Below are 21,245 nucleotides of genomic sequence, written 5' to 3'. Positions count from 1 at the left end.
TGCCCAATGTAGCACATGGTACCTTCTTAGAAATAAGCAGGTTTCTCGATATTCATTTGCTTTCCTGATATTGGTAGATTGCTTTGACCCCTCTTATACCTGCTACAAAACTTAATTGAATTGAAAAAGAGAAAAAGGACATGCAGTGTTTGTTTTTGGTTTAACTAGTTTCCCTTTCTCCAATCCTGACCCTCTTTAATTCATTCTTCATTTTAGTCTCTGCAGTTTATCACTGCCTTCTCACTGCTCTTAGGATAAAGTCCAAACCATTTGACTTTGTTCCCAAGAGACTGTATGATTTAATCTTTGTTAATCTCCAATCTGAGTTTTTAAATCTTTTCCATCATTTGCTGGCTCTGCACTACTCCCAAAACAGTTTATCAGATTTACTATGCTTTTATGTCACTCTATATTTTTATTCACACTGTTACTTCTGCCTGGGATCTTCTGCCCAGACTTCCTAGGTTAATTCCTATGTAGTTTATTAAGTCTTGAATTAGATGTCACCATTTTCATAAATATTCCCTAAACCCTTACAACAGAGCTCAATGCCTCTTTGTGCTCTTACAACACTATATAACCTTGGATTCAGTTAACTTCATGTTTATTCACCTAAGCTCCTCAAGGACAAGATTATATCCTATTTACTGTTGTGTTTGTAGTATCCATAATGGAAGACACATAGTAGGTGTACAGTTATTTGTTCTGTTGAATTGAATTAGGCGTCAAGTAATAAGTTGGTTCTAGTAATTGTGTATGTTTTCCAGCAAGAATATTTTGAATAGATTTTTTTAGCAACATGGGATGTTATAGGTGTATATTTATTATTCTAGATCAAAACCATTTTTTCCCCTTTCTTATTCTTGTAGGTCCAGAGAAAATTCTTTATGGGAAATCAAGTTTTAAAGGTCTTTCCAGCGCATGGTGATGAGGTGAGTTGAGTATGGTCTTTGAGGCAGTGCTATAGAATTGAATTGTCATTTTATGAAAGTGGGTTGTTTGAGGCTTTATTGTTTAAAATGACATGAGTTCTTATAATAGCAATGGGAATATTCACTAAATTTTGACTCTGAAAATGGAGAAATGATAAACGAGTTTGTCTTAGCATAACCAAAAGTTCTGAGAACATAGTTCTGCAATTGAAGACCAGTTGTAAGTATTAAAAAATTTTTGAACAGATGCACTTAGGTATGAGAATTTGATGGTCAAATATTAAGGAGGTTTGGGGTCAGGTTGACATTTTGATTTTTATAAACACTGAACATTTCGTGCTGGCATAGCATCCTAGAGAGGTTCCTCAGAGACTCACTGGCTACCTCCATCACTCAGGAAATTTGTCTTTTACTCCTTCTCTTTCTCTCTGTGCTGTTTTTGCCACATTCCCCAAATACTCTGTTTTTAGCCTTGTTTCTGCCTGGCTAACAACAGTGATTTTTGCATCCTACACTCTCATCTACCTCTTTGTAAATGTTTTCTTTCTTACTTCCAAGTCAGAACTTATTATTTCCTTGGAGATGTTAATCTTAATAGGGAGATTGCAATCTAATGTCTGTTTAAGGAAATTTAAATAGGTTTCCAAGTTTCTGAAGTATTTGCATTTGAAATTAGGGGTGGGAGGAGGGTGTTGGTGTAATGGGTATAGTCCTCTTTTTTCTCCTCACTTCTGAAAGGTAACTGGCTGCTGGTCTAGTGGATGAGTATGCCAGTATTCTGTGGGAACAACTAAAATTAGGAGAAGAAAATGCTTGGCTTCCACTTTGTACTAAACAGATTTATTAGTGCACAGTAGACATGTGAATCTTCAAATTTGAGAATTCTAGTTCTCGGGTTTCTCCTGAATCAAATCCTCTAGACATCATGCATGTTTTTGTATGTACTATCAAATCATGATTTCTATTTAACTTCTCCGAGGTTTTAACTATTTGTCCCTTTACACGGAGAAGATTCTGATCATGAGATTTTGGATATGCAGTAAGTGATGTTGTAATGTAAAGTTGAGTTAACACATTTGTTGGGTGATTATCTAGACTTGCTAGCTGAGGGCACCCTTATGAATTGCGTGATTCAAATCTGCAGCTATATAGGTAACTAATTTCTAATGTGAATGTGAAATAAAAATTGAGAGACAAATCTCCATTGAAAGAACTTGTATTTGGGAATAAAAAAAAGGATTCCAATCTGGGACACACATGCATAGATCTGGTTGCCTCCTGTTTGTTTGAGACTTTAGGGTTTATTGGGACAGAAATCTATGCAAGTTATTATGGAAGAAGAGTCACTGACCCTTTTGGTACTTGACAGAGCTACCACACTCTGCTTGGTGAGTTACGGCAATCACTGTATAAAGCTAGTCTTTAGATTATAGTTGGCAGTTCTGTCACCAGTGGCTAAGTACAGATCGTTTTAAGGACAGGACAGGCTGTCTTACTGGGTCGTTTCTGTGAGATGATTGCTGGAGTAGGCGTCAGTGACTTGAGTGTACCCACTTCCTTTCCATAGCTTGTAGACTCTTTGTAGGTTGCAACAAGAATGGCTCCATTTGGTATAATGGATTTTCATACTACAGATCATATGGTCACTTTAAGGTCATTTAAAAAAAGATGTTTTCACTTCTAATGGCAAAAGACTACCTTTAGTGTCAGTTTGATGTGAAAGTAAAAAAAAAACAACATGCTATTATCTAATTGGAATTTATAATGTAACCCGGAGAGTAAGGGAGCGCTTGATATATGAATACTTCCAATAAAAAATCGCAGAGAGAAGTTAGGCTTGGTGTTGCATACCTGTAATCCCAGCTACTTGTGGGGCTGAGGCACAAGCTCAAGGCCAACCTGGGCAGCTTAGTGAGACCATGTCTCAAAATAAAAAATTAAAAGGTTTGGAGATGTAGCTCATGATAGAGTCCTTGCCTTGCATGCATGATGCCCTGATTTCAATGCCCAGTATTGCAAAAAACATCACATGAAGAAGATGTGTGGGTAGATGGGGAGTAGGAGGGATGACAGGCTTAGTAGTATGCCACATACATCTAGAGGATGGTAGGGTGGAATTGGAATTTTTCTTCATGTTGGAGGGGTGAGCTGAGAACAACATGTGGTAGTTCTCCTTCCAGGTGAAGAATTATTTTGTCAACAAGAATTAGTATATCCACATGAATTTTTGTGAGATGGTCAGATCCCCATCTCCCTAAGTTTCTAAGCAGAGTCTTCAGTACCACCAGTCTGGTGAACCTACATGTAGATTGTTAAACTAGATCAACTAGGTTGTTAAACTATTATTTTAACTCAAATATTCTATGATCCTGTGAATAACTCCTTTAAAAACTTCTTCTGTGGTCATGAGCATACAATAACTTTTTTGTGTAGAAAATCTGTACTTTTATTTGCTTACTTGCTCTGCTTATGGAAGAGAAGTGGAGAGGGAAAGGAAAAGAAATGGAGCTTCAGTTGAGTTGAATGCAGGGGTACTCTGATGTTATAACAGAGCAGTCATTCATGACTGCCATCTTTTCTTTAACACCATAACTACTCCAGTCAAAGGAAATGAAAACTTCCAAACAAACTAGAAGTAATCTTTTCCTCAGATTGGCCCTTTCACATGAGAACTATTATTAGAGTGTGGATGTCTTGTATTTGATATATCTCCCATTTTTCTTGGAGAGACTGTATTGGGCGGGGGGTAGGAGGCGGAGGGCAGGGACACATCTTTGTTTTCTGATGGAGCCTAAGAGAGTGGCTAACAAAGAATAGGTAGTAAATATTTTTTCTGCATTGAGCTGAAAACAGAATTCATCTATTATGAAGTCTTCAGAGAATTTCAGTGGATAAGCATTGAGGACATAGGTTTTTAGTGGAGGGAATAGAAATACAATTAGCTAACTTTGACACAGGTTATCTACTATGCTAGAAAAGTATAGTGTTCAGGGAGTTTGAGAAAGGGAGGCAACTGAGTAAGACAAATCTGAACCGGAGAGGGTGTCAATTTAATAAGCTTTGAAAATGGGTTAGAAACTAGAGAACTGGAGATTTGGAGGGGGCATTCTAGCTAGGAGGAAATTGTGCATGCAGAAGCTACAGGGGAGAGAAGGTACAAGAGGTGCTCCCAGTCACAGATCAACTCAGTAAGCCTGGAATAGAGGAGCCGTTAGAAGATTTTATGGAGGGGAATGATATGATCAGCTCAGTGAATAGGTGGCAGTGATGGATTTGATAGACTGTCTAGAGTTAGAGTTAAGTTGAGGGATGAGAAAAGCAGTATTATCAAAGACTTTGGGCCTCTAGTTTTATTGAGTGAGTGGTGGTATTAATGGAAATAGAGAATGTAGGAAGAGACTGGGGAAAGACTGGTTTTAGTCATGGATATCTTCAGGTCCCTGAAAATGCCACATTAGACACTGTGTAAGATATCTAAGTCTGGATCTTAGGAGAGTTTTAAAGCTGACTCTACATATTTTTGACTCTTCAACTCATGGGACTGGATTATGTAATCCCCAAGTAGAATTTTAGAGTGATAGGCGAGAAAGGCCAAAAGTAGACTTGAAGAATCAGCTGGGGGAAGAGAAAAGCATGGGGAAGGAAGGCCCACACAACAGAATAATTAGGGGAGAGTATTACTTTGGAAGCCAGAGAAGGAGAGTGTGCAGAAGAGGGATGGGCGTCAGCTGCTGTGTGTCTAGCCACTGCAGTAGGAACCAGGAATTGGCATGGAGGGGTCATGGGTGACTCCAGAGGACGGTTTCAGTAAGGAAGAGCGGGGAGGTAGCTGGATTAGATGGAAGAATTACTGTGTTCTAAGCTTTGGAAATAGCAAGACTATTTTTTCATGAAATTTTGAGGGGAAGAGAATGAAAGATACATGTGTAGTAATTTATGGAGTGAGAAAGACAAAAAGATTTTGTTTAGGAAGACTGAGAATTGAGTTAATTCCTAGGGTGAGGATATGAATTCAGAGTAGAAGGAAGGTTGAAGTGATATGTAGTTAGTAAAATTCCAGAAAGAGTACACTCAGTATACAGTTTGGCCTTGAAGTGGGTAAAAGAGCACTTTAATTTTATTTGTTTATTTTGGTGGTGTTGGACACTTAAAAAAACCTGAAATAGGAAGAAAGTGGATGGTACTTTCAAAAATATTTTTTTTGTGTGGGAATTCTCACATATTCGGCATATGTGAACACTTGCATCTTTCTTAACAGGCAGCAGCAGTTGCACTTTCCTCCCTGATTCATGCTTTGGATGAATTAGACATGGTGGCCATAGTTCGATATGCTTATGACAGAAGAGCTAATCCCCAAGTTGGTGTGGCTTTTCCTTTCATCAAGGATACCTATGAGGTAAAACCCACAGGTCTTTCTTACTCATTTTTTTTTTTCCACTCCTTTATTCTAAGCCAGACTTCTCAACTGTTAGTGTGCATGAGAACTACTGGAGGTGTTGTTAAAAGGAGATTCTAACTGCAGGTCTAGGCTGGGGTCTAGATTCTGTGTTTCTTGCAAACTCCCAAGTAATGTTGACACTGCTGCTCTGTGAACCATGCTTTCAGTAGTAAGAGAACTATGAACTATAAAAGTATTTAAGGAGCTTTTTATTATATCAATAAAGGTGAACCATGACCCTCTCTCAGTTTTCATCCTGCTTGACTCCTCAGAACAGAATGGGAACAGAACCTGCCCGCATTTTAACAAATAGGGACTGTGAATAAAGGTTGAAGATGTGATTTTGTTGTGATCCTTGTGAAGTTCAGTTTATTTGGGGCTTTTCTATTTAAAATGCAGGTCTAGATTCCTTACATTTCCTGTTTCTGAGAGAACCTATCATGGCAGAACTGTAGAGAGAAGGCAGATCCCTTGGCTTCCAGGTCAGCCTTCTGGGCACCCTGACTTCGCTCATTTGTTCTACTTGGTCATGCACTTTGTAGTTGTCATTTAATAATCTTTCTTTCAAGCATTGCTTTTATGTGTAATATCTTTCATATCATTTGCAGTTTTCAATAGTCAATAGAAGTCAAAACACTTTATTTTGCATGTGTTCAGTTTGAGTTAATTTTTGAAATATTTCTGTTCTGCCACTCTCACACCATTTGGGACCATTTTGATATTTTTCCATTAATTTGGTTGTTTCTACTTTTATCTCTTCTCTTTCCCATTAGTGTTTAGTGTATGTGCAACTGCCTTTCATGGAAGACTTGCGGCAGTACATGTTTTCATCCCTGAAAAATAATAAGAAATACACTCCCACGGGTGAGTTTATTTCTGCTCAGCTCACTAACGGCTTTACATGTAAACTGCTCTGGGGAAATCGCCTGGCTGCAGTCATGAGTCAGGGCCAGGCTTTCACAAAGTGGAGTTAGTTGGATTTCAACTATAACGCTCATACCCAGTGACAGTGAAGGTGGTCAGTCACCAGGTGTTTTTCCATAGGAAGGAGAGGTTTGCTCTGAACTCTCCAAACACTGTCTTGCTCCCCCTTCTGACTTTGAGCATGTATCTTGGGAGCAGCGTGTTGGTGCTGGATCTTCGTTCTCCAGTTGTAAGCAGGTTTGTCCCTGCTGAAGTAGATTGGTGTGCAGTGTCAAACCTGTGACTTTAGGTCCTACTGTAATCTGATGTAACTTTGAAATGAAGAAGACACTGCTAGAGAGTAACTTTTCTCCTTGTCCTTCCTGTGTAGTTTACAGTGGCAGTCAAGTCTCGTTATTTATTTCCAGTTGCCAGGAGTTACTCCATGCTCGAAGAGACAGGCTGTTATTAAGCATCTGGCTGCAAATGTCAGAGTGTTACCCTGAGTCTCACAGCCGCAGCCTGTCTCCCGGAGAGCTCACTGTTTAAGACAGTGGTAATAAAATGTAGCAGGGGGTCAGAATGAAAAGAACAATGCATGATGATAGTTGTTTTAATTTATAAGTTTAAAGTTATTTGTATCAGTGTAGGATTAGGGAATTGTGAGGTGAGTCTCCAGACGGGGTCCTCCTTGTGTGTTATTTTGGCTAGACCCTTTGGGAACTGTGTGCTGTGAAGAGGCCAAGAATAAAATGAGTCTTTAGGGCCTGTATCTTACCTCCCTTTTATTTCAATTTTTAGTGTTTTTTTTTTGAGACAGGGTCTCACTCTATAATTCAGGCTGGCTTTGAACTCACCATGTAGCCCTGGCTGGCCTCGAACTCACAGTAGTCCTCCAGTCAGCCTCCCGAGTGCTGGGATTGCTGGGATTACAGGCAAGCGCCACCATGCCCGGCTTTACCTTCCTTTTTTAGAGGTGAATCCCTCTGTATCACAGAGGAGGCAGGCATGGACCTGAATGTATAGATGTTGTCACCATGCTACAGTCTCTCTTCCTTGACCATTCTAGATTTTAAATGAGTAGAATATTTTAAAAGGAGAACTTTGTTCAGAAAGTATCTTATAAATGTAACTGATTCAGGAGCTAAAAAACTGAGTATCTCATGACTGGTTGATCTGGGTTCAGGAAGTTAACATATTTCTCAACATTTTCTCCCGTGGAAAGTAGATCCTTAAATCTGGTTGGTATATTTCCCAAGTCGATGTTTATGTAGAGAGCTGCGCTACCAGAATGATTTCACCTGATGGTAGCCGGTGGCACCAGGTGGAAATCACAGAATGTACACACAGGCAAGATCGACTCCTAGCTCTTGCCAGGTATATGCTGTGCTGGTTATCTTAAGAAGGTGATGGCTATGCCATTGCCTGAAGCCTGTGTAGAAAAGTTCAAGAACAAGAAAGAAATAGCTCAGGATAAATACTATATTTTATTTTGTTGTAGCAAAATAAAAGGGATATCTAAAAAAGTGAAAAATAAAAACATAAAAATACCTTTTCAGAAACTGCTTACTCTTTACCACCTTTTGCCTGACAACTGTGAATCTAAAAACAGTGCTTCATGTTGACAGCCGAACAGTTTATAAATAAGCAGAATGAAAGTCACACATGGCAGCTTAGTTGGAAGCATTTTTGGGAGACGTTGCCTTTCATCCGCATTGTTTTGAGCAGTGCCATTTTCGCTGACTTGGTAGATTTTTATTGAGGAGCACTTGCCTTCTGTTAAATTTTAGGAAAGACAAAAAGGATGATGTTGTGTTTCTGCCATCATGGAGCTTTAGAGTTTGAAGAGTAAGGTAAGATGTGTACACAGATGTGCATATATGCAGGGTGCTTAGTGTCATGAGGCTTTGCAAGAGGAAAGGGCTGATTCTGACAGAAGTTCGTGAAGGAATCAGCTCACTGTGGTCCAGTTGTGTCTTCCTGTTCAATATAGTAAGTGTTTGGAAAGCTGATACTTCATTACTAGACGGTTGTTTTTCCTTTTTAATATTTTTCTTTTAGATGATTACTAAGTTTTAAAATATTAGCTCATTGAATACTGAATATTTTGTATGAATTTCCATGGGGATGTTGAGTTTTGTATGGCTTTAGTGCATTTTTCTGGACCAAACTCTGCTTTTGATGTGATACTCCATTGTCAAAAGGTCACTGAATGGTGGAGCAGAAAAGGACTTAAGAGATCACCTACTCTTATTAACTCTTTTCACAGATAAGAAAATCAAGACTCAGGTGAAGTACTTACATAATCAGAGATTAGTTTTGGCAGAGCCAGGCTATAGAACCTGCCAGTGTTGCTGTATTATTAATGGAAAACATTTGTTTTAGAGAAGGATAATGGAAATAATCACTTTTTCTTTCTGCTTCCATTTGTTTTAAGAGGCACAGTTGAATGCTGTTGATGCTTTCATTGACTCTATGAGTTTAATAAAGAAAGATGAAGATGAAAACACCATCAAAGACTTGTTTCCAACTACCAAAATCCCAAATCCTGAATTTCAGAGATTATTTCAGGTAAGAGGGAAAGATGAACCTATAATAAAGTGAAAAACTGTGGTCACTGGCCAGTCCCAAATGAACACCTTTATCCTCTGAGCCTCTGAGGGCCTCATTTGTTTTTCTTAATAGAAGAATAACTTTTCTCCTTTCTACTTGAAAATAAAAAAAATATTCTGAGCTTGTAGAAAGAAAAGTTAGAATCATTTTTTTCGTTGAAGAAGCCTACTTGAAAAAAAAATACAAGAGGGTTTAATAAAAAGCACATTCTTTTATGCTTTTTCAGGCTTTTCTCCTATATTTCTGTGTGAAAGACTTTTTAAAAATCAATAGCAAGGAAGATCACATGAACTGTGTAGTAATATAACCACTGTTAGGGAAAATGTATTGCAGTGCTGCATTTGTCAAAAATTTCATAATTAAATATAGAATAGAGGTCAGATAATGAGATTAAAATATGAAATTATCCAAGAATAACTAAAATACAGAAATACATAAAAATATAAAATAGAGTATGTGTTTCTGAATCTTGGGCCAGAAGAATTAGAAAGTGGGGGATATTAAGGTAAATTAGAAGAGATGACAAGAAAACTGAGCTATGCTGAAAAAAGGGAGGGACAGGCCAGAGGTAAAGAGGAGGGAGTATTCCAGCCCTGTTCTGAGCTGATGACAGCAAGGTATAGACTCCTCTGACGCCCACAAAACTGAAGAACACCATAGGCAGCTTTCAGGCAAACTGTTCCCCACAGAGGGATGGAGGCCCACTCCTGGGCAGGATGAGTATTATGCAGACACCATGGACTATCCATGTTGACTGACTTTGTAAAACATCTGTAACTAACCCAGGGCCCTATTGGGTCCTGCTGTGATTTAAGGGATCTTCTACCCGAAAGAAATTTTCTGTGTTTTTTGATGTTTGAAATTTCTTTAAGTAATTAATTAAAAGAAATCATTGGTTCTAAAATTAGCACTATGAAACTGAACACATAGAGGCCTGCCTCAGTGAATACTTTAGTATCTACTTGTAATCACGTATAAATGGCAGATAGAGCCTGTGGTGTTTTTGAAGAGTGGTATTAAAGACCTGAAGATTGTGCTATTGGAAGGCAAGCGAGGAGCGGAGCAGTGGGAAATCTTTCCAGAACAAAAGAAACTTCTACTACATGGCAGATTTGTCTAGCTTCAGTGAAGCTTTGTTGGAAGAGCTAACAGATACAAGTCATAAAGGCAGGCGTTTTTATCTTGCAAGGCTGTGAGCACTGGTAACTTTGATTTTTATAGCATTTGCTTTCTTTTGTTGGGAGAGAGTTTTTTAAATGGCTGGTCTGTAAAAAATACATTCAGATTATATATTTTCACTAGGGCATGTATATATTGAATTCACTTTTTGAAAAAATCAGATACTTACTGAGTACTAAGAATGTACCTATGCTCAAGATATTATAAACTCACTACTTTAAGGACCCCTCTAGAGGAAACAGGAGTGGAGAGATACAATGGCTGAAGTTTCCAGTGGTCAGAAAACACCATGGCAGTAAGAGGAAAAAGAGATTCCTGCTAATATATAGTTTAAGGAGGTGTCTCTCAGGAATTAACATTTGGACAGGAACCTAAACAAATGATGATGTAATGAGGACATGCTATGTAAAAGAAGTAGCATATACAAAAGTATGAAGTGTCACCTATTTATGAATCCATAGAACAGAGAAGTCAGGTGTGTGGTGCATGCCTGTAATCCTAGCACTTGGGAGGCTGAGGCAGGAGGAAAGCCATGAGTTGGAGGCCAGTTTGAACTACATAGCAAGACCCTGTTTCAAAACAAAACATATTACAGAAAATGGATAATAGATTCTCTGTGGGAAATGATGGAGAAGGTGGCGGGAAGGTAAGTAGCAGGTAGGTTGTGAAGAACCTTGTGTGTTTTGCTCAGGAGTTGGGATTTTATGGCAGGAGGTAATCATTAAAAGATTTTGTCAGCAGGTGGATAATATAGTTTAAAACCAATAGCTTCATTGGTACTAGAGGAGGTGGACTGGAGACCAGTTAAGAAACCTGCAGTGGCCTGCTTGGAGGCTTGAGTTGAAGCAGTGATGAAGAGGTTAGAGAGGAGTAGATTTTGAAGACATGTAGAAAGTAAAGGAGATAGGATTTGAGATATTTAGGTGGTGGTTGATAAGAGATGGAGCGAAATAAAAGATAATTGGATCCTAGCTGGGGTTATTGAAAGGATGGCGTCACTGTTAATTGTGATAAGGAGTATAGAATGAGCAGATACAAAGGGTGGTTTGTTTTTACAAATGTTAAATTTGAATTATCTGTTAGCTAACCCAATATTGACCCTAAATGGGAAGTTGGAACTGTGGAGCCCAGAAGAGAAGTCAATCTGACATACAGTTTTGAGAGGCTTCCTCTTTGGGGTAAAAAGTGAATGAAATGGCCTGGGAGAGCACATAGAGTGATAAGGAAAAGGACAATTGAACCTAAACTTTGAGTGGACAATCTGAGATAGACATTAAAAGAAGAGCTATGAAAAAACAAAACCAAGCGTGTCTTCCTCCACCCTGCAACAGAGGTCAGAGAAGCAGAAAGAAATTGGAGAAACTGATGCCTTGGAAGGCGTAGGAGAAGTGTCCAGGAGAGACTGTCAGGGACAGTTTTGCACAATGGTGAACAAAGGGGAGCATGGCAGAGGCCACTGGGGCTGGGAGTTGAGTCTTTGATGACCAGGGCTGTGTCAGCTGAGCGTTGAGGCAGAAGCCAGGTTGCAGTGCCTGGAGACCGGTCCTGAGAAAGCAAAAGAGGACAACAGGAGACATGGCACCCAGGATGTGTTTTTTTCTTTTTTTTTTTTTTAAGTATTTATAGCTGAGTGTGAATGAGCTGGTAGAAGGGAAAGATTAATAATCTGTTGGTAAGAGGGTAATTCTAATTTTGGAACAAAGTGCTGAAAAGTATATCTTGTTTCAAGAGGACAGTTAAAATCACCTGTTAAATAATTGATACAGTGTTCCTAAAAATCAATGTTAGTACCCTTTGAGTTAGCCTCTGGGCTTGTATTTTTTCCCCTAATCTTTTTCATATTTAAAAATCACATTAAGCGGTAACAGTTGCTTAAAAGAAATAGAGGATTGGGATCTCAGCTTCCCAGCTACTAAAAACTGTCACTTCCTCCGAACCTCATTTTGGGGTGAGGGGGTGGGAGATGAACTGGGATTTTTTGCTTAAATGACTTTTGTGTGTATCTCACTTAGCTTCATGTGGTCTAAAGTGTGACCTTTAAGAAAATACGAGAGAGAAGTTGAGGCTCCAGGACATCTCTTCTAGATCCTTCATTATTAACTTATTGATAACAACACTATTTAAAATAGTCCGAAATTCATACTGAAAATCTGAGATGTTGTCAGTTGGAAAGACTGGGTAGGATATTTATTCACTGGTGTTCTAGTTCTTTCTAAAACATGCCAGTTGTATAGCACACATCGATATTTTTCAGGAATATGTGAGAGGAAACTTACCAGATTCTTTAAGACTTTGTAAGCTGAGCCATTTTAGTGAACTGAGGGAGAGCACTGTGAATTAAGGATTGTGCACAAGAGGGTTATGGGTAGATTCTGAGGGTTTGTCAGTATTTGATTTCTCCTTTGGCTTTATACTAAAAGACCTGACTTTCAGGGAGAGTTAAGTATTAGGAAAGAAAAAAGTAAAAGTCAAACTCTGAAATGAATAAGTATACCACAAGATAGTATAAATCATACACTTTGTGATAAGAAATAGTAGTTTGAAATTACAGGAGCTATTTTCCTCTTAATTTTTTCTTCAGAACTGCTAACGTATGAGTTAGGGAGGGATGTAGCTCAGTGATAGAGCACTTGCCTAGCACGCATGAGTAACAACAACAAAAGAACATCAGTAACAATAACAAAAATCAGTAAACAGTTCTTTCTCTTTTCTTTTTCTTAATGGCATCTCATGGCTTATCTTTCTATACTCCTGTTAGAGTATTTACTTTTTGGGGCAGATGCAAGTGCTGCCAAGGCCTGGCTGCGTGGACTGAGACACTCCAGGAGAAGTAGAGGAAGTTGCTTGTTGACCAGTTCCACTCAGGGAGGAGTGGAACCTGCCTTGGCCTTGATCCTGGCCCCACTCTTGGTGCTGCCTCCTGACACCCCTGTCAATAAGAATGCTGGGAAAGAGGACTTTATTCCTTTAGTCAGTGGCTGTTAGGTGTTTATTATATCCCAGGCATGATTTTCTGTGCTTTGAATTTTAACAGTAAACCAGACAAGATCTCTACATTCAACGGGGCGGGGGGGGGGAGAGGGGGGTGGAGGGTTAGATAATAAGTAAACTAAAAAAAATTGAAAAAGTGATAATAAGTCAGCTAAAAATTTTTAGGTAGTAATAAATGCTATTAAAACATCAAATAGGAGGAAGGATAGACAATGATGGGGTGGTAGGAGGGGCTACTTCATATGTAATATCAGGGAAAGTTCTCTGAGGAAATAACATCTGGGTCTTTTAAGTAAAGATCAGAACAATAAATAAATAAATGGCCAACTGTGTAGCAGTGGAGGGTTGTGGAGGGTCTAGGGAAGGCAGAAGCGGCACAGAGAGTATCACATCCAGGATCTAAAGGCAGGCGTGAACTTGGCAGGTAGTTAAAGCCACAGCTTCTTTCAAAGGGCTCCCTTCTAAGAGGTCTGCAGAAGGATTTGCTGCTGGGCATGGGTGTGTTCAAGGTAGGCTTTAGACACCCTCAACAAACCCATGCCCAGCAGTAAATCCTTCTGTGTCTTATGTATGGTGAATTTCACAGCCCTCTCAACTAAAGATGGAGGATCCCTGACCAGAAAATACAAAGAAGTCATACATGATATTTCCATTTGTTTAAAAACCCTTGTACTTTTCCTACAGTGTCTGCTGCACAGAGCTTTACATCCCCAGGAACCTCTGCCCCCAATCCAGCAGCATATTTTGAATATGCTGGATCCCCCTACTGAGGTGACAGCAAAATGTCAGATCCCTCTCTCCAAAATAAAGACCCTTTTCCCTCTGACTGAAGCTGTCAAGAAAAAGGATCAAGTAACTGCTCAGGACGTTTTCCAAGACAAGTAAGTACCGGATGTAGTTGCAGTTAAGATTTATAGAAGTCTTGGAGGGGCTTTGGAGTTAAGGTATTGCCTGGGGGTTTGTGGAATGATGAAGGTGGAGAAGAAGCCTTTTGATGATTGATCCTTGCATTGAAATACTGGTTTTTCATATCTGTTCCTTAGTCATATTTTATCCTTGCTGTTCACTTGGGATTTTTTTTGGTACTGGGAATTGAACTCAAGATCTTGTGCTTGCCAGGGAAGGTTAAGTGTCAGTGAAGTTTTTAAAGAAAAGTTGGAAAAAAGAATGAAAAGTCCAGCCCTTCTTTAGTTACTCTATTAGTATGTTAGTGATGTAGTCGCTTGTGCTATTAGGGAAGTAGTATGCCATTAGGGAGGCATTTATTGCAAAATGCTTTTCATATGATCCTTCAATCAAGCTTACAAGTGGCTATTAAGGTTTTTCCTCATCAGATTCTGTTCAGAATCTGTATTACTTTCCATACAAACAAAACAAAAATAAACTAGGGGAAATTGTTCTTGATTATCCAGAATCATTTTAGGTATGTAACATTGATTTTACCAGGTTTCGGTCAACTGGTTTTTTTCCTTAAACCAGAATACTCTGTTCACTTCTTGCTTCCCTTGAGATCTGGCTTTAGATCTACATATATATATATATATATATATATTTATATTGCTTTAATTTCCTTCCCTCAGCTGTATCTTCATTGACAAAGATACTATAAAAGATACTATAAATAACCCCAGTGAAAGAGTATTGAGTAATTTCCTGAAGTTTTCTCTAGTTTCTATAAATCAATGCTGGAAGTATTGTCCAAGTTGAATAGAAAGATTTGCATATTTTGTGGCTTTCCAGAGGTTAACACCCCAAGCTTTGTCAGAATTGGAAAAAAAAATCATGCACTTGGCCAGGCATGGTAACACATGCCTGTAATCCCAGCACTTGGGAGGTTGAGGCAGGAGAAGTGCTGGCAGTTCAAGGCCAGCCTGGGCTACATAGTGAGTTCAAGGCTAGCCTGAACTACATAGTGAGACCCTGTCTCAAAAACAAACAAACAAAAGAAACAAAAAATCATGCACTCAACAGATTCTATCATGTACATTGCTATTAGATCCTTGGAGAGATAATCTATCCTGCCTTCTACACAGGAAGACTGTCCCTAAAAATCCACTTTCCTTCCACTGTCCTCACCTAGCTATATTCCCCTGGATCCATAGTGTGGAGCAGTTCAATGCCAGTCTGTGGCCTCTTCTTCCCATGAAGCCTTGCTGTAGGCTCTCTGCAATCACAGGTCTATTCTATCTCCCTCTCTCAGCTCCAGTTCATGATCTTGATTACCTTCTGGTGTTGTCGGAAAGAAATGGGCCATTTTCTCTACCTTCTTTGATTAAAATGTAAATTAGCTGGTTAAAAAACACACCAGAGAGACCCAGAAGGCTGTTGTTCTGTGATTTGATCCCTGCTGTGATTACACCTTTAGCTATAGTCCTATCTCTCACTATTCTGGAAGGTTCTATATGCTGGGCGTTCATAATGGTGTACAACAGAGCCAAGTTATCTGCCTGGGGCCTGGAAATTATCAGTCATATATACCTATTCACCCTCCTATTCTGCCCTTTCTTCTCCTAAGTATTAGATTTTAAGAACTCTAAGAACTACAGAAATGACGCATTTAGCATGTATTTATTGAGTACCTCATGTATTCAAGAAAAATGATTTAGTTCCTTCTTCACAGTTCTTAAAACCCTCCATTTTTTATGAGAAGGCTTCAGTCAGCCTTAGAAGTAGTTTCTGTAAGGGAGAAAAGGTTGCTAATGCTGAGCTATAGCATATATATATTTTTTGTCTTCTTCTTCTTCCCCATCATCCCTGTACCCAGGGCACATAATTACTGGAGTGGGGTGGAGGGACTAAGATTGGCAAATGGCAAATGTCCAATACTAAGGTAACCCTCAGCTATGTTTTTGAGGATGTTTATCATCCATGATCCAGAGTACGTATTTCCAGTGGAGGGGTAGGGGGGCTAAAATTGATGAGTGGCATATGTCTGCACAGGAAGTTTCATACTTAGTGATAAGAGTCCTGAGGGTAGGACTCACTTATTTTAATTTTAGCTTTGTTACTGTTGTTCTGAATTTGATTGAATAATTTTACCTTTATGAGATTTTCTGCACCTGAACACAGCCTCACCTCAAGAGATATAACAGTGAAATCACATATATTACAACACTTTAATCTATTTGAAGGGAAGGCAGTAGTCAAAACTCACACAATAATAGTATCATAGTATCAGCAGAAGGGTGAACATCTGAGAAGGTCTGATACATGTCTTGGACTTGGTGAATACCTAGTGTTAAAAATGATTTCTTTATTTCAAGAGGAAAGAACACCATTTGGTACTTTAGTCTCACTGTATACTACATATTACCCATATCACAGAAATGCGTTACTTCCTGTAAAGTTGACACACATCTCCTAGAAATGAAAATATCAGAGTTAGGACATCTGAGGTCTAATCCTGCATGTGCAACTGATGAGCTTTGTAAGTAAAAATTTTAAAAATCCTAATTATGTCTCTAGTACATTAATAACAGTGGTAATGATGGTAGAAAAGTTTTCATGGAGAATACAGAGACAAATTGGTGGGAATGCCTCGATTTTCTGGCCTATCTTATCTAAAGCACGTGTGTTTTACATCTACCTTTACTTCAGTGGCATAGGGCACTTCATCCTGTCTGAAGTGTATTGCTTAACCTGTGCCCTACACTTCGTCTTCTGTCTCATCTGCTACCTTAGTCCCCTAATAAAGGCTTCTGACTTCCTGTATTTTCAGCTTTTCCTTTTACCAGCTCCTTTCCCTTTTTATCTAAGACAAAATAAAATACCTTCCTCCCAGCTTCTTCCTTCCAGTTACTGCCTGGTACTAATTATTATTCTAATTATTATCTTTCCCTCCACAAGCCAGCCTGTTTGCCTCTGCCCCGACCATCTCTCAGAAACTGGTCTTCCAAGACATGCACTGCCTGGTTCTCTTCAGCTTTGCAGTCCTTTTCTTTTATGGCCTTTTTCTTTGTAGCACTTGACCTTGTCAAGTATTCTTTTCCTTTTGGAACCCACGTATCTTCCTCAACTTCAGGCAGTACCCTTGTAGAATGGGGCTGCATTTCATTCCCCGCAACCTTAATGTTGATGTTGGTAGGGCTTGTACTCAGACAAGCATACATTTCATTAGTAAATTCATTCATTCATTCATTCGTTCATTTGAGACAGGACCTTGTTATGTAGCCCAAGATGGCCTTGAACTCATGGTGATCCTCCTGGCTCAGCCTCCGGCGTGCTGGGATTACAGGTGCACACCACCACCACCATGCTCGGCCCAAGCTTACATTTATTGAACACAAGTATAATGCCTGGTGGTTTACTTGCATTATCTATTTGGATCCACTTGGCCATCCTATGAAGTAGGTTGTTGTATTGACACCATCTTAAAGCTGAAGAGACTGAGGATTAGGGAAGATAAGATTCCTGCTGGCAAAAGTTGGAGGAAGGATTTAAATGCAGGCAGCCTGACTCCAGAGCTTATACTCTTAGCTGTAATTCCATTTTGTCTTAGCAAGGCATGTCCCAGGATCTTTTATTATTGTACATGTACAGCTTCACAAACCATCAAATATCTCTCTGCAGCCTGGATTTTTATCCTGTTGGCAAGATAGGTTAAGTGTATAGAATTATTTCAAGTTCAGTATGTCTAGAAATACAATTGTGTCGTTTCTCTTTCCGTGCCCCTTTCAAAGCCCACTTAAAGCTGATACAATCTTTCAGTGAACAACACCCGATTTCCAGGAGGTCATCCCTTTCTTTAACTTTCTGTATCTAATTGGTTTGCCAAGCTGCATTAAATTTGCCTCAAACCTACGTTTTTTACTTCAGGTAAGTATAGTGGCTTATGGCATTGATTTTAGAGTCAGATTTGGATCTAAACCAAAACATTTCTCCTTAAAATGGTGGAAAGTGGCAAGTTGATGTTATTGTCAATGTAGGTAACAAATACCTGCCTTTCATGAGCCTTTATTTGTTCATGTATAAAAGGACAGTGATAAAGCAATATACATATATACGTAATTTTCCCCTTCTTTCTTTTCTCTTTTCCCTCATCCCAGTTGCTCTTTACTTTTGAGTAGTTTCCTTTCGTTTCACAATGTTTATCATACCTCCTATTTTTTATTCACTCTCTCAGGTTCTTACACTAGTGAGACAATACGTTGCTTACACATGCAGGTCTGATTTATTTCACCTATGACTGTGGTCTCTAGTTGTGACCATTTACCTATAAAAGCCTCGAGTTTATCTTTCTTTATAGCTGAGTAATACTCCATTATATAAAAATGCCACAATTGAAAGGAACAGTTAATGATTAATTATTTGATCAATCTTGCTTGTCTATATTTGTTTTCCTGAGTAACCACTTTGAAGTTATCAATATGTAATACAAGAACCATTGTTAATTTCCTGTCACCTTGTCTGTAATTCAGTATTGCTTGTACTATTCTTGTGCTACTCTGTAAATGGTTGTTTGTTTGCTAATATGTTTTTGTTCTTTTACTTTTAAAATAAAAAAATGGACAGTGATAATAGCTAACACTTGGGGTTGTGGCAAAGTTTAACTTAGTTTAAATGTGCCTGGCATTGTGACTAGCATGGTAGATCTTAATGGCATCATTCACAGCCGTTACTTTTATGTATGCCTCCTTATTTTAGCCTGCTTCACTAGGATAAATAACCTCATAACTGATTTTTTCTCCTTCCACTCCATTCTGTGAAGTGAGTGGTGTATTTTGTCAAAGGTATTATATTTCAAAGGTTACTTATGAGGGGCTTCGCCACCTTCCCTACATGCGTCGCTCTGCAGGAACTTCCATGTGTTCAACTCTCCAGAAGCTGTCTGAACCCTGTCCGTTGAGTTTATCTGGAGACTTCATAATGTAGGGATGATTGATTAAATCAGTAGCCATTGGTGATCAATTTAACCTTCAGCCCCTCCTCCCCAGAGGCAGAAGATAGGACTAAAATTCTCAGCCCTCTAATTCTGCCTTGGTCTTTCTGGTGACCAGGATCTGCCTCCCCTGGCACCCTACTTGTTCTGAAGCTGCCTAGACCTATCAGGCAACCTGAGTTGCATGTTTTGGCAGTGATGGGAATTGAGCCCAGGGCTTTGTGCAAGCTAGGCTGAGTGATTTTTTTCCTTTCTTTTAAAAATCTGATCACATCATTCCTGCTTAAAATTCTTTAATGCTATGATTCTTAATCTCTCTTCGCCTTCCTCTTGATGGATTTATATATGCCATTACATACCAAGTTTTTTGTTGTTGTTTTTGAGACAGAGTCTCACTGTGTAGTTCAGGCTGGCTTTGAACTCACTATGTAACCCAGGCTGGCCTTGAATTTGTGGTGATCCTCCTGCCTCAGCATCCTGATTGTTGGGATTATAGGCGTGAGCCACCAAGTTTTGAATATACTTTTACATAGTTCACAGACTCTTAGATTGCTGATTTTACCTTCAGGATAAGATCATCAGACTGTTACACAAATGAGAAAACCCAATAAACAGAAAAAATAAAAATACAGCTAGCTACTTAGAGGGAACCATTTTTTCCTGCGTTTGGGAGTAGGGCTTTTGAAGGTTGAACTCCAGGGCCTCATTCATGCTAAGAGTATGGTCAACCACAGTACTACACCCCAGCTCCTCCTCACATTTTTTTCCACCCATGATTTCTGTATTTTTTAACCTCAGTTCTCATTACTTCCCAGGTTATGCCTCATGGTGTAATCCAGTACAACCGCTTGCTTATAATAAGAGATGTGCTGCTTATCCCAGTTATTATTTGTTTACATATTTATCTTTTTTATTTGTCTGAACTTATTGACAGTGGTGTATATTAATTTTTATATGACTAGCTTAGTGGTTGACACATAGTAAATATTCAGCCAAAAATTTATATATGTTTATAAAAGAGAATGAGGAAAAAAAGGAACAAATGTCTCATGGTTCCATCATCCAAATGCGGTATCTGTTAATATTTGTATATCTACCTTGATTTCGTATGGGTGATTTCAACTTTCTAGGGTTTAGTGTCTGCATAGATAATTTGGGGATGAGAGTCTGTGCCTTTTTCTGCCTAATATAGATGTTATGAGTATAATATATGCAAAATTTCTAATAATGGTACTAGATGACTTCACCTTGAGACTGTTAAGCATAGTAAAGTTTCACTACTTTCTGTTCACTTCTGGGGCTGTTTTTATCTGCCTGGTACTGGCAATTGGTACATATAGTGGTACCTCAGTTCACAAACTTAATCCTTTCCATGATTCTGATTGCACTGTACTGTGCTTCCAATTCCATTGTGACCAGAACTGTGGAAAGAATTAAGTTTGCAAACTGAAGTACTACTGTCTCTTTACCCTTCCTTTTTAGAATATTACTTTGGAGAGTTTAAGAAATTCTTCATGTCGGAGAAACCAGGGTATAGTACAACAGCCATTGATAATTTCCTGCCATTTTTGTCTGTAACTCACTAGTATTTGTCTATTTGTTTTCCTGAGAAACTATCTTGAAGATACCAATAGGTAAAACAACAATCATTGATAATGTCCTACCACTTTGTCTATAATTCGGTGAATCCCCCTATTGCTATATTGTCCTTCTTTTACTCTTTAAAATAAAAATAAAAAAATAAAAAAAAGAAAGAAATTCTTCATGTGGTTCAACCATATGTTTCTGCAGAACCTAACCTAGGGTTTTGTGTATAGTAATGCTTCTTAATATTACTTTATAAGTTAGGATTTTTTGGAAGACATTAGTTAATAAACTAATGATACTTTTTACTGTATGTTTCCCTGAAGAGCACACTGAAGCTCAGGAAGATAAGAACTTACTAAAATTCAAACTCTGGATGTACAGAAGTAATACATAATGAACACCTCCAGGAAAGTAAAGGTTCCAGGGCTAGTGAGTGGCAAAATGGAAACTGTAATCCAGGTCTTTTTTCTTCAAATCTTCAACCATACCCTAGTGTCTTTCTCATGGGAATAACTGGGAAATGTTAACTGAGCTGGCTGGCTGTAGTCATTTTTTTAAAAAATGGATTCAACTTCTAATGGAATTTTATGCTTCCTGGGTTTGTGCATTTTTCTTCCATTGTTGCCATCAAGGCTTTATGTGTTTATTTTTATTTTACTTGTAAGGAGAGAACTCTGGATGACTTACCCCTTATGTTTCCTGGTCCCTATCCTCTCTTCCTCTT

General features: G+C 38.7%; 1 protein-coding gene across 2 annotated transcripts in view; it reads left to right on the top strand.

Moving 5' to 3' along the window:
• Xrcc5 (X-ray repair complementing defective repair in Chinese hamster cells 5 (double-strand-break rejoining)) overlaps window positions 1–21,245 on the top strand; it is an 87,182-nt gene that overhangs the window by 26,181 nt on the left and 39,756 nt on the right. For both annotated transcript variants that reach the window (XM_005395688.2, XM_005395689.2), the window contains exons 10-14: window positions 870–932; window positions 5,191–5,328; window positions 6,144–6,234; window positions 8,711–8,844; window positions 13,741–13,937. In XM_005395688.2, coding sequence (XP_005395745.1) covers window positions 870–932; window positions 5,191–5,328; window positions 6,144–6,234; window positions 8,711–8,844; window positions 13,741–13,937 — 623 coding nt within the window. The remainder of the gene's footprint in view (window positions 1–869; window positions 933–5,190; window positions 5,329–6,143; window positions 6,235–8,710; window positions 8,845–13,740; window positions 13,938–21,245) is intronic.

This window comes from Chinchilla lanigera, unplaced genomic scaffold, assembly GCF_000276665.1.
Source record: "Chinchilla lanigera isolate Chin_1 unplaced genomic scaffold, ChiLan1.0 scaffold00052, whole genome shotgun sequence".
Taxonomy (NCBI): domain Eukaryota; kingdom Metazoa; phylum Chordata; class Mammalia; order Rodentia; family Chinchillidae; genus Chinchilla; species Chinchilla lanigera.
The sequence above is the reverse complement of the archived record's forward strand: the minus strand, read 5'-3'. Positions and strand labels throughout refer to the sequence as shown.